The sequence below is a fragment of the Coffea arabica genome, chromosome 5c (genome assembly GCF_036785885.1).
Source record: "Coffea arabica cultivar ET-39 chromosome 5c, Coffea Arabica ET-39 HiFi, whole genome shotgun sequence".
NCBI classification, from domain to species: Eukaryota; Viridiplantae; Streptophyta; class Magnoliopsida; order Gentianales; family Rubiaceae; genus Coffea; species Coffea arabica.
The window spans coordinates 28415952-28428851 of record NC_092319.1 but is presented as its reverse complement, the minus strand read 5'-3'; the positions used below and the strand labels follow the sequence as shown (position 1 = coordinate 28428851).

Below are 12900 nucleotides of genomic sequence, written 5' to 3'. Positions count from 1 at the left end.
AATTACTTCAAGTCATCATCAATTATCCAATTATCTTCTCAATTCATGTTATTGATGATTGAATTATTAAACCTATAAAGACATGAAATTTTCACCATTAAAATCCATAAAAATATAATTTTCACACTTTAAACCACAAAATACATATTTTTACTGGAAACTTAGTAAATTAGCTATAAAAGTAGGTAAAACACACAAACACTAACTAATAAGATACACTAAAAATAATTTAAAATATGCACTTATCAATAATCATCAATTCAATCAAAAAAAATTTCAGAGTCACTTTTTTGATGCCATGCAGACAGGCCGAATCTCATGCCTGAAGCACGTGATCAAATTTGCCAAAGTCCAGCCTCACATATTTGGGCTCTAGGCAGGCCGCCCTCAAGTAGACCTATCTCCGTCAGCTCGGCTTCGGGCTTCAGCTCGTCCAGATCCGACCCAATTTTCGGTTCTAAAACCGCCTTAATCCTCGAGAGTCTAATCTATCCATCAGTTTTGAACCCAAAACCCGAGAGCGTGGGTTCATTCCTATTTCCTCTCGTCCAGAGAGGTGTTTCGCGCTCTCCACTCTCTGATTACTTTATCTCTAAAAACCCTAGAAACCGATTTCCTGCTCGATACTGAAATTCAATTCCCCGATTGTTGTCGAGGTAGTCTCCAATTAGGGTTTGTTCGTAGATGCAGTAGAGAAATATGTGGGGCGGAAATCCGCAAGATATGTGGGGAAACAGTGGTAATAGCGACGGTAATGGTGGAAATATGGCTGCGCCGCCTCCTCCAGGCATACCTCCACCGTTAATGCCACCGGGGACTAGTGGAGGAGCTGGACCTACTGGTCCGCCTCCTCTTCCACCTCCGCCTTCTTATACTGTTTTGCCGACGGAGGCACAGCTCGAGGAGAAAGCTCGGAAATGGATGCAGCTTAACTCGAAGAGGTATAGCGACAAGAGGAAGTTTGGTTTTGTCGAAACGCAGAAGGAGGACATGCCGCCAGAGCATGTGAGGAAGATTATTAGGTCAGTTTATTTTTCTTTAATTAGTAAAATATATCGTTTGCTCTGGTTATTTAGTTATTTTATTAGATTGGTTTTTTGGTCAATGCAAGTACTGTTAATTGTTGTTTGATGGATCCTGGAGGGCTGAAATGTGTAATCGTTGTTTTTAATCAGTCAATTGCTTCGAATATTTGCTTTGTCTGCCGGGCTACTTTCTTCATTTTTTTTGTTTTCCAATTAGGAACTCTTTTGACCTGGGTTTTGATTTATAAGGAATTGTTGTCTTTTAGTTGAATTATTTCTTAGAGGATTTGGGATGGTCAAATGTCTAATTAAGTCCTGGGTCCAAGTTTGTTAATTGTTCTCAAAAAAGATCACGAGGCACGAGTGTAGCAAGGTGGATTCTGGAATTATTGTACGAGTTTTGGGTTAAGGTCTTTGGTTTCCACATATGCTTGGGATTTTGGTGTTCCACAATGAGTTCATTGAGGTAGGTTTAGTCGGCCTCTGTTTACATGTGATATGGAGCTGTAATGCACATTGACGAAATTGCCTTTTAAATAAATAAACGCAATTCTTAGATGGTGGCTTGCAAGAAATCGTCTGACTTCTAGAATTGAAGTTCCATCCTGATTCTTTTTCCAAAAGTCTGTCATGTAAGAAGTTGATAGCGTTTGGTTATACATTTATACTACTCAATCTTACTTATTTTAGATATGCTCTAATAATTATAAGGTTGGGAGGATTCAAACTGCTTTTTCTTCTAAGAGTTTTGATATCTTTAATATCCACATGTCTATTTTGTATCAAAACTTTCAATGTATTGATTGGGGTTTTTTATGCAAAAGTACTGCTGCCTACTTATGTGTTTCAGGTTTTGCATAATTTATGAAGCTGGAGTGATTCCATTCGAATTTCCATCATTTGATCTTAGCCTAACCTGGAGATCATAGTAGCTTAAACTTGTGTTTGACTATAGGAAGTTGATATATTTATTTGCTTTTCCAAATTATGTTACTGTTTTCATGTCCACAAGAACTCTTGTAATGTTAATACTTTTTTCATGTCCACCAGAACACTGCCGGAACTTATTATGTTATTTTTTTCATGTCCACTACTTGAGTAAATTAATACCTTTATGAGCATGATTGTTATCTATTAATGACTGTATGACAGCAATGCTTTGTCTGGTGATGTTGCTTTCTTGATATTTGCTACATGTATGTAGGATTTAATGTTTTTTCTTACCTAGTGGAATTTTGGCTTTTTCATTGGTTTTTATCAAGAATACCTATTTTTAATTAGTTTGAGCAGCTTCTATCTGAACAATTTCAATTGCTAAATCTTGATAGTCTTTTTCTCTACTAATTAGATACTGATCTGTGTGCTTTACCGAACTTAAATGTCATTTTACTGTAATAAATGGTCTGGGTTTTCATTATCGGTCTTTTACGTATTAAACTGTCTTGGACTTCGTACAGAGATCATGGTGACATGTCCTCAAAAAAATATCGTCATGATAAACGTGTCTATCTTGGAGCTCTTAAGTTTGTTCCGCATGCTGTGTACAAGCTTCTTGAGAACATGCCAATGCCTTGGGAACAGGTACCAAGCACATGTCTGCTTAATGAATTTCAACTTTTAATCTTGTTTGGTTGCTTTGAGACATTCTGTCTTGATCTCTATTGCTATATGTATTTGTAGGTCCGTGATGTGAAGGTCTTGTACCATATAACTGGAGCTATTACATTTGTCAATGAAATACCATGGGTGGTTGAGCCCATTTATCTAGCACAGGTATATTATCTGACTTTAAGATTCCATTCTGGTCTTCTTTCTATAAATTTTCTTAAGGTTCTGTACATTTCAGTGGGTTGTAGTGTTGGAAAACCCTGTACTTTTCCCTTTACTTCTTTGATCTTTTCCATTTTACACATTTACTTGGCTCCTTTGGTATTTTTGTGACTTTGTTCCAAACTTTTCTGCAGTGGGGTACGATGTGGATAATGATGCGGCGGGAGAAGAGAGATCGGCGACACTTCAAGAGGATGCGCTTTCCTCCATTCGATGATGAGGAGCCTCCTCTTGATTACGCCGATAATCTGTTGGATGTGGACCCATTGGAGCCAATTCAGTTAGAGTTAGATGAGGAAGAAGATTCTGCTGTGTATACTTGGTTTTATGATCATAAGCCTCTTGTAAAAACTAAGCTTATAAATGGCCCTAGTTATCAAAAATGGCATTTGTCCCTTCCAATCATGGCAACACTTCACCGTCTTGCTGGACAGCTTCTCTCTGATCTGATTGATCGCAACTATTTCTACCTATTTGATATGGAGTCATTTTTTACTGCCAAAGCACTGAACATGTGCATTCCTGGTATTTGTCTGCCTAATATGACTTCTAGTTTCCAGCAGTTGGAGATATTTGTGAAAATTTAGACCCCATCTTCTGTCAACTCATGTACTTGCATGTGTTTATTTCTTCTCTTGATTTTCTTTTCTTCAGTAACTCTTTAGCTTATTTTTCTTCAGGCGGCCCAAAGTTTGAACCTTTGTATCGGGACATGGAAAAAGGAGATGAAGACTGGAATGAGTTTAATGATATAAACAAGCTTATCATCAGGTCACCTCTAAGGACAGAGTACAGAATTGCATTCCCTCATCTGTATAACAACAGACCCCGGAAGGTGAAGCTTGGAGTGTATCACACCCCTATGGTTATGTACATAAAGACAGAGGATCCTGATCTTCCTGCATTTTACTATGATCCTCTAATTCACCCCATAACTAGCTCCAATAAGGATAGACGGGAGAAGAAGAATTATGAAGAGGAGGAGGATGATGACTTTTCTTTGCCTGAAGGGGTTGAACCATTGCTCAAAAGTACTCCCATATATACTGATACTACTGCTGCAGGTATATCACTTCTGTTTGCACCACGACCTTTTAACATGAGATCAGGTCGTATGCGCCGTGCTGAAGACATACCTCTTGTGTCTGAGTGGTACAAGGAACACTGGTGAGTTATGGTAATTATGGTTCTGGCACATTGCTTTTCCACTAGCTGTGGTTGTCAATTGTCCTTACTTTTTCTTGCTGTACATTTTGCAGTCCTCCATCATATCCTGTCAAAGTTCGTGTGAGTTATCAGAAGTTGTTGAAATGTTTTGTGTTAAATGAGCTGCATCATAGGCCGCCTAAGGCTCAGAAAAAGAAGCACCTGTTTCGTTCTCTTGCAGCCACAAAGTTTTTCCAAACCACAGAACTTGATTGGGCTGAAGCTGGTCTCCAAGTTTGTAAGCAGGGTTACAATATGTTGAATCTGTTGATTCACAGGAAAAATCTGAATTACCTTCATCTTGACTATAATTTCAACTTGAAACCTGTGAAGACTCTCACAACAAAGGAGCGCAAGAAGTCTCGTTTTGGTAATGCTTTTCATCTTTGTCGTGAAATACTTAGACTGACAAAGCTTGTAGTGGATGCAAATATCCAGTTCCGGTTAGGAAATGTGGATGCATTTCAGTTGGCAGATGGCTTGCAATACATATTTTCACATGTTGGGCAGTTGACGGGTATGTACAGATATAAATACAGGCTCATGCGGCAGATACGGATGTGCAAGGATTTGAAACACTTGATTTATTACCGATTTAATACTGGGCCTGTTGGGAAAGGACCTGGATGTGGTTTCTGGGCACCTATGTGGAGAGTGTGGTTATTCTTCCTTCGTGGAATAGTGCCTCTTCTGGAGCGGTGGTTGGGGAACCTACTGGCAAGACAATTTGAGGGACGGCATTCTAAAGGGGTTGCTAAAACTGTTACCAAACAGCGTGTTGAAAGCCATTTTGACTTGGAACTTCGTGCTGCTGTGATGCATGATGTTCTTGATGCCATGCCAGAGGGCATTAAGCAAAATAAGGCAAGAACGATCTTGCAGCATCTGAGTGAAGCATGGCGTTGTTGGAAAGCCAATATTCCCTGGAAAGTGCCTGGTCTGCCTGTGCCAATTGAGAACATGATTCTTCGCTATGTCAAGTCAAAAGCTGATTGGTGGACAAATGTTGCTCATTATAATCGTGAACGTATACGAAGAGGTGCAACTGTGGACAAAACAGTCTGTCGGAAGAATCTTGGAAGATTGACCCGTCTTTGGTTGAAAGCTGAGCAGGAACGTCAGCATAATTATCTAAAAGATGGTCCATATGTGACACCGGAAGAAGCAGTGGCCATATACACTACCACTGTGCACTGGTTGGAGTCCAGAAAATTCTCACCTATTCCATTTCCTCCCTTGTCATACAAGCATGATACAAAACTACTTATCCTTGCCCTTGAAAGGTTGAAAGAATCTTATAGCGTGGCTGTCAGGTTAAATCAACTACAAAGAGAAGAGTTGGGTCTCATTGAACAAGCTTATGATAACCCACATGAGGCCTTGTCACGGATTAAGCGTCATCTTCTGACCCAACGTGCCTTCAAAGAAGTTGGCATCGAGTTCATGGATTTATACAGTTACTTGATACCTGTGTATGAGATTGAACCGCTTGAGAAGATCACAGATGCATATCTAGACCAATATCTATGGTATGAAGGTGACAAGCGCCATCTGTTTCCCAATTGGATAAAGCCAGCGGATTCAGAACCTCCACCACTATTGGTCTATAAATGGTGTCAGGGTATAAATAACTTGCAAGGCATATGGGATACAAGTGAAGGTCAATGTGTTGTGATGCTTCAAACCAAATTTGAGAAATTCTTTGAAAAGATTGATTTGACTATGCTAAATAGACTTCTTCGCTTGGTTCTGGACCATAATATTGCTGATTATGTCACGGCCAAGAACAATGTCGTGCTGTCTTACAAGGACATGAGTCATACCAACTCTTATGGTCTTATTCGTGGTCTGCAATTTGCTTCCTTTGTCGTACAGTACTATGGCTTAGTGCTCGATCTTTTACTTCTTGGTTTAACTAGAGCCAGTGAAATCGCTGGTCCACCACAGATGCCTAATGAGTTTATCACTTACTGGGACGCTAAAGTGGAGACACGACACCCCATAAGATTGTACTCCCGTTACATTGATAAGGTGCACATATTGTTTCGGTTCACTCATGAAGAGGCACGGGACCTTATCCAACGGTACCTTACTGAGCATCCTGATCCCAACAATGAGAATATGGTTGGTTATAACAACAAGAAGTGCTGGCCAAGGGATGCACGCATGAGGCTCATGAAACATGATGGTGATTTTTTTAATTGAATGTTGTACTGGATTTCTTTCTTTACAGTTCTTCTATAATTGTTTTATATTGTGATCTGTATACTCAATTATTGTTTGCTTAATCTTATGATGCAGTCAATCTTGGGAGAAGTGTGTTTTGGGACATGAAGAATCGTCTTCCCAGAAGTATCACCACATTGGAGTGGGAGAACAGTTTTGTCTCTGTTTACAGCAAAGATAATCCCAACTTGCTTTTTAGCATGTGCGGTTTCGAGGTTCGTATACTGCCAAAGATAAGGATGAGTCAGGAAGCATTTAGCAATACAAGAGATGGGGTTTGGAACTTGCAGAATGAGCAGACTAAAGAGCGTACTGCAGTTGCTTTCTTACGTGTTGATGATGAGCACATGAAAGTTTTCGAGAATCGTGTAAGGCAGATCCTTATGTCATCAGGTTCTACAACATTCACCAAGATTGTCAACAAATGGAATACAGCTTTGATAGGTACTAAGTACAGTCCCTTGGTCTTTAGTTATGCTTTTCCAAAATGACATTTACTGCTATCTTGTGCTACCATCTGCTGAAGCACTTTAATATTGATATCACAGGTCTGATGACATATTTCCGTGAAGCCACTGTGCATACACAGGAATTGTTAGATTTACTGGTCAAATGTGAAAATAAAATTCAGACCCGTATTAAGATTGGGTTAAATTCAAAAATGCCAAGCAGGTAAGATTATTCATGTCAGTTATTTTTCCACTGCTTTCTAAATTATGCTGTATACTTGTTCTAAAATAATGATCTCCATTGTAGGTTTCCTCCTGTAATCTTTTACACACCAAAAGAAATTGGGGGATTAGGGATGTTGTCAATGGGTCACATATTGATTCCACAGAGTGATCTCCGATATAGTCAGCAGACAGATGTAGGTGTAACACATTTCAGGAGCGGAATGAGTCATGAAGAAGACCAGTTGATTCCAAATCTTTATCGTTACATACAGGTATGTTGACTGCATTGGCTGCCATGCTTTTTATTCTGTATTTCTTTGAATAAATTGGCCTAATCTCTGCCTTAATGTAACAGCCTTGGGAGAGTGAATTCATTGATTCGCAACGAGTTTGGGCTGAATATGCTTTAAAGAGACAAGAGGCGCAGGCACAGAATAGACGTTTGACTCTTGAAGATCTTGAAGTAAGTGTTACTGCTGATTGATTGGAATGCATTTTCTTTTGCTTGTGTTATCTAAGGGTGAATAAAAGATGTTAGATGAAATAATCTGGGCGTTAGTACTGTTGTATCCTTTGCCTTGGTTAAGATGGATTAATTAGTTAGGTAGTTCTTGGACAGAGAATTGAGTGATTTAGTTTGAAGTATGGGCCAGTTAATTATTGTTTTTAAAAAAGAAGGCAAATATAGGTGTGGAAGGCTTTATTCAAACTTTTTTCTTTACTCTTTAACATTTATCATTTTATTTATAGGATTCATGGGACCGTGGAATTCCTCGAATCAACACTTTGTTTCAGAAAGATAGACACACCCTTGCATATGACAAAGGATGGAGAGTGAGAACAGATTTTAAGCAATATCAAGTTCTGAAGCAGAATCCATTCTGGTGGACCCACCAGAGGCATGATGGAAAGCTATGGAACTTGAACAATTATAGGACTGACGTTATTCAAGCACTTGGAGGAGTTGAAGGAATTCTGGAGCACACTTTATTTAAAGGAACTTAGTAAGTGTCATTGCATGTCTTCCTTTGGCTATTTGGGTCTCATTGCTTTCTAAATGAGTTCTAAAGAAGAAGATTCTGACAAAGCAGTTTACATTTTTTGCATCAAAAGTAAAGAAACAAGTATTTCTATATTTCATTGTCTAGTTGCTGCTCCCTCCGTCCCAAAAAGTTTGTCGCACTTCGGGACTTGCAATTATTATCAACAGTGCAAGACTTTTAAATGATTTGGATTTAAGTTCCGTTAATACCCCGCTTGACTTTCAATGTATTCATACGTGGTTGAATGATAAAAGGGCCACTAGGTGTGATAAGACGTGGGACTCAAAAGAATGAAATGTCTCCGGACTGCTTTAGAGGAAAGTGTCATGCACGAGTGTTATTTGCATTTCACGTGGGAGTCACGCACTATTGAGTGCAGTGTTTGTACTTGGTAAGTGCATAATTGGGCCCACTAAAAGATAAAAAAGGGCTGTCACATTAAAGGGTATGGAACGGAGATGTATGAAAGTTTTCATTGCCAATTTTGGTAAGTGACAATCATTTTGGGACAGATAATAACGGAAAGCATGACAACTTCAATGGGATGGAGGGAGTATTATGCTAGAAACTTGTATTTCATTAAATTGCTTAGCCCATCTGGAAGTACTTCTCTTACTCCTTGTGCTCAAATATATTGAGCAGTTGATTTCTAATATGTCTCAGCAAGCTGGATAGCCTTAGTACATTTTTAGTTAGACTGTATATATTGTTGTTCTTGGACTGGGTCTAATTTCTTATCTTTTCGTTTCAGCTTCCCTACTTGGGAGGGTCTCTTCTGGGAAAAGGCATCAGGTTTTGAAGAATCCATGAAGTATAAGAAGCTGACCAATGCACAAAGATCTGGGCTTAATCAAATTCCTAATCGTAGATTTACACTTTGGTGGTCACCTACAATAAATCGAGCAAATGTTTATGTTGGTTTCCAAGTGCAGCTGGATTTGACAGGGATATTTATGCATGGAAAGATCCCAACTTTGAAGATATCTCTAATACAGATTTTCCGTGCACACTTGTGGCAGAAGATTCATGAAAGTGTTGTGATGGATCTTTGCCAGGTCTTGGATCAAGAACTTGATGCATTGGAAATTGAGACAGTGCAGAAGGAAACAATCCATCCAAGGAAAAGCTATAAAATGAACAGCTCGTGTGCTGACATTCTTTTATTTGCAGCCCATAGGTGGCCTATGTCAAAGCCTAGTCTTGTGGCTGAGTCAAAGGATGTGTTTGATCAGAAGGCTAGCAATAAATATTGGATAGATGTTCAACTTCGTTGGGGTGATTATGACTCTCATGACATTGAGAGGTATACAAGGGCAAAATTTATGGATTACACAACAGATAACATGTCTATATATCCTTCACCCACTGGTATGTCAACAAAAATTTATTGCTATCTTCTTTTTTTTTTAAAAAAAAAAATCAATCTTAATATGTTATTTTTCTCTTCACAGGGGTTATGATTGGAATTGATCTTGCTTACAACCTGCATTCTGCCTTTGGTAACTGGTTCCCTGGCTCTAAACCGTTGCTTGCTCAGGCCATGAACAAAATCATGAAGGTGCTTTGAATTTTGGACTCTAGTTAGATCTTGTTAGGATTTTATTTTCATTTGATTCATTAATGATAGTGTTCTTGCAAAGATCGCTAACTGGCTTCTTGTTTTATGCAGTCAAATCCTGCTTTATATGTTCTGAGGGAACGGATAAGGAAAGGTTTGCAATTGTATTCTTCAGAGCCAACAGAGCCATACCTGTCATCTCAAAACTATGGTGAAATCTTCAGTAACCAGATAATCTGGTTTGTTGATGACACTAATGTCTACAGAGTGACCATCCACAAGACATTTGAAGGCAATCTCACGACGAAACCCATCAATGGTGCCATCTTCATTTTCAATCCGAGGACAGGACAGCTATTTCTTAAGGTTTGTTGTTTGACATTTAAAAAAGTAATTGGGAAGATAAAAAGGTGTGTTGAAAATGGTAATGATGATGTAAGTAAATAAATTTTGGCAAATAATCCTCTATCCAAACAAAGCGATTATTTCTTGTGGTCTTCGCTTTGATCTTCTGGTATCAGACTGATGTTTACTTCTGCAGGTTATTCACACGAGTGTTTGGGCTGGGCAAAAGCGTTTAGGGCAGCTGGCCAAGTGGAAGACTGCTGAAGAAGTGGCTGCCCTGGTGCGTTCTTTACCGGTGGAAGAACAGCCAAAGCAGATAATTGTCACTCGGAAGGGAATGTTGGATCCCTTGGAGGTTCACCTACTGGATTTTCCTAATATTGTCATTAAAGGAAGTGAGCTTCAGCTGCCATTCCAAGCATGCTTGAAAATTGAAAAATTTGGTGATCTGATCCTGAAAGCCACAGAACCACAAATGGTCTTGTTCAACATCTATGATGATTGGCTTAAAAGTATTTCTTCGTACACGGCTTTCTCCAGATTGATCTTGATCTTGCGCGCACTTCATGTAAACAATGAAAAGGCAAAGATGTTACTGAAGCCAGACAAGACAATTGTTACTGAACCGCATCATATTTGGCCCTCTCTTACAGATGATCAGTGGATGAAGGTAAATTTACTTTACCGAAACAATTCCCCTAATAAAAAAAGAAATAAAGAATAGAAAGACAACCCAAGGCCCAATTAAAAAAAAAAAGAAAAAGAAAATGACAATAGTTGTAGTAGAAAGAGGGTTCCCCTCTGGACCTTTTCTTTGAATCAAATTGAGGATGGACTTATTCTGTTATATAGGTTGAGGTTGCGTTGAGGGATCTCATCTTGTCGGATTATGCCAAGAAGAACAATGTGAACACTTCAGCACTTACACAGTCAGAGATCCGTGATATAATCCTTGGAGCTGAAATTACTCCCCCTTCTCAGCAGCGACAACAAATTGCAGAGATAGAAAAGCAGGTGACATTTGTGTTTGTTTGTGATTAGTGTTTAGGTTGTGTCCTATCTAGTTATTTGTAGTTGCGTGATTCGTAATCAGCTGCATGCTATTGTGGAATTTAATGCAATATGTTGTTTTAGGCTAAGGAAGCAAGTCAACTGACAGCAGTCACCACAAGAACCACAAATGTACATGGGGATGAACTGATTGTTACAACTACAAGCCCATATGAGCAAGCTGCATTTGGGTCTAAAACTGACTGGCGTGTTAGAGCAATTTCGGCGACAAATCTTTATCTTCGAGTGAATCACATATATGTTAATTCTGAGGATATAAAGGTAATTATGTGCTTCCCACTCCAAGGGTATAAATCATAGAAGTAGCAGTTTTTTTCCCTTTTTTTAATAACTAGGATCAATTTTGATGATGCATTTGTGATGCTGCCTTTGCAGGAAACTGGCTACACTTACATTATGCCCAAAAACATCTTGAAGAAGTTCATCTGCATTGCCGACTTGCGGACTCAAATTGCAGGTTATTTGTATGGCATTAGCCCTCCTGACAATCCTCAGGTAAAGGAAATTCGTTGCATTGCCATGCCACCACAATGGGGAACTCATCAGCAAGTGCATCTGCCGTCAGCTCTTCCAGAGCATGACTTCCTTAATGATTTGGAGCCTTTGGGATGGATGCATACCCAGCCAAATGAACTTCCTCAATTGTCACCTCAGGTTGGATTTAGTTCTGTTTTTACATTTGTTTAGTGAGCAAGTCCTTGTGATGCTCTGTGTCTTTATATCATGCATCGTTTTGTTGTCTATAATTTTTATTTGGCTATTTCAGGATCTAACAAATCATGCTCGAATTTTGGAGAACAACAAGCAATGGGATGGAGAGAAGTGCATTATTCTAACTTGTAGTTTTACACCTGGGTCGTGCTCATTAACTGCATATAAGCTGACGCCATCTGGCTATGAGTGGGGACGCGCCAACAAGGATACAGGAAGTAATCCTCATGGTTACTTGCCAACACACTATGAGAAGGTCCAGATGCTCCTAAGCGATCGTTTCTTTGGTTTTTACATGGTAAGAACGTGCTTGATATTTCTGGTGATACATAATTCTTCTATAATGATTTTCTTTGATATAATTCCATATTTCATGGTACTTGTTATTGTATCTAATGCAATCTTTCTGCATCCTAATTTTCCAGATTCCAGATAACGGACCATGGAATTACAACTTCATGGGCGTAAAGCATACTGTAAGCATGAAGTATGGAGTCAAACTGGGAACGCCTAGGGAATACTATCATGAGGATCATCGGCCAACTCATTTCTTGGAGTTTAGCAATTTGGAGGAGGGTGAGACTGCAGAGGGGGACCGCGAGGATACATTTACTTAAATCTTGTTTTTGTTTTGCATCTAATGCTTCTAGAGCATCTCTCCTCCAGACAGACCATTTAAACCTTGGGATGTGTGAAGATCAAAATTTCTTCCATGACTTTTTTTGTGCCTCTTATGCTGACACGCATCTGTTGTAGCTGCCTTTGAAATTGTAAATATGTGTGGGAAATATGTAATTTTGATCTTAGCTTCAGGGTGGTATTTGTATTTTAGGTGTTACTGTGTTAGAGAATGTTAAGCGTAATGTTCCGTTCACTGTTAATTTCTGTGTTTTAATAGTTGCATCTATCTTTCATGAAACTTACACTTTTGCCACCAGCATTTGACGACCATGAATGTGAATTACGATTTCGCAATGACATTTGTGGAAAGCGACTTCTACAGCTGCAAAGGACCCAAAACCCCTAGCACCTGTTGATCGTTCTTCTTGCATCGTTCAAAACAAGGTAGATAAATTTGTTGTAAGTTGCATTATCTGTTTTCAACTTTGTCTCCTTGTCTCTTCGCTTGTCAAAATAGGAAAATGATAACTAAGTGATGACGCTTATCATACGTCACATGTTTATTACCTGAGTGATTCACATGTTGCGCT

General features: G+C 39.0%; 1 protein-coding gene across 1 annotated transcript; it reads left to right on the top strand.

Moving 5' to 3' along the window:
* Nucleotides 1-494: 494 nt before the first annotated feature.
* LOC113689835 (pre-mRNA-processing-splicing factor 8A) lies at nucleotides 495-12570 on the top strand. Its single transcript, XM_027207632.2, has 20 exons — nucleotides 495-1022; nucleotides 2483-2606; nucleotides 2706-2798; nucleotides 2990-3380; nucleotides 3536-4022; nucleotides 4115-6249; nucleotides 6363-6731; nucleotides 6836-6959; nucleotides 7044-7233; nucleotides 7317-7424; nucleotides 7712-7965; nucleotides 8756-9372; nucleotides 9456-9562; nucleotides 9674-9928; nucleotides 10104-10577; nucleotides 10760-10921; nucleotides 11042-11239; nucleotides 11354-11632; nucleotides 11745-11987; nucleotides 12115-12570. The coding sequence occupies exons 1-20, from the start codon at nucleotides 700-702 to the stop codon at nucleotides 12304-12306; spliced, it is 7125 nt and encodes a 2374-aa protein (XP_027063433.1). The 5' UTR covers nucleotides 495-699; the 3' UTR covers nucleotides 12307-12570.
* Nucleotides 12571-12900: the final 330 nt, after the last annotated feature.

Bases quoted from the DNA above. Each gene is read 5' to 3' on its own strand.
- LOC113689835 (XM_027207632.2), top strand. From the start codon at position 700: ATGTGGGGCGGAAATCCGCAAGATATGTGGGGAAACAGTGGTAATAGC. The intron at 6,960-7,043 runs GTAAGATTATTC...TCTCCATTGTAG, and splicing joins AATTCAAAAATGCCAAGCAG to GTTTCCTCCTGTAATCTTTT. The intron at 11,240-11,353 runs GTAATTATGTGC...CTGCCTTTGCAG, and splicing joins TTAATTCTGAGGATATAAAG to GAAACTGGCTACACTTACAT.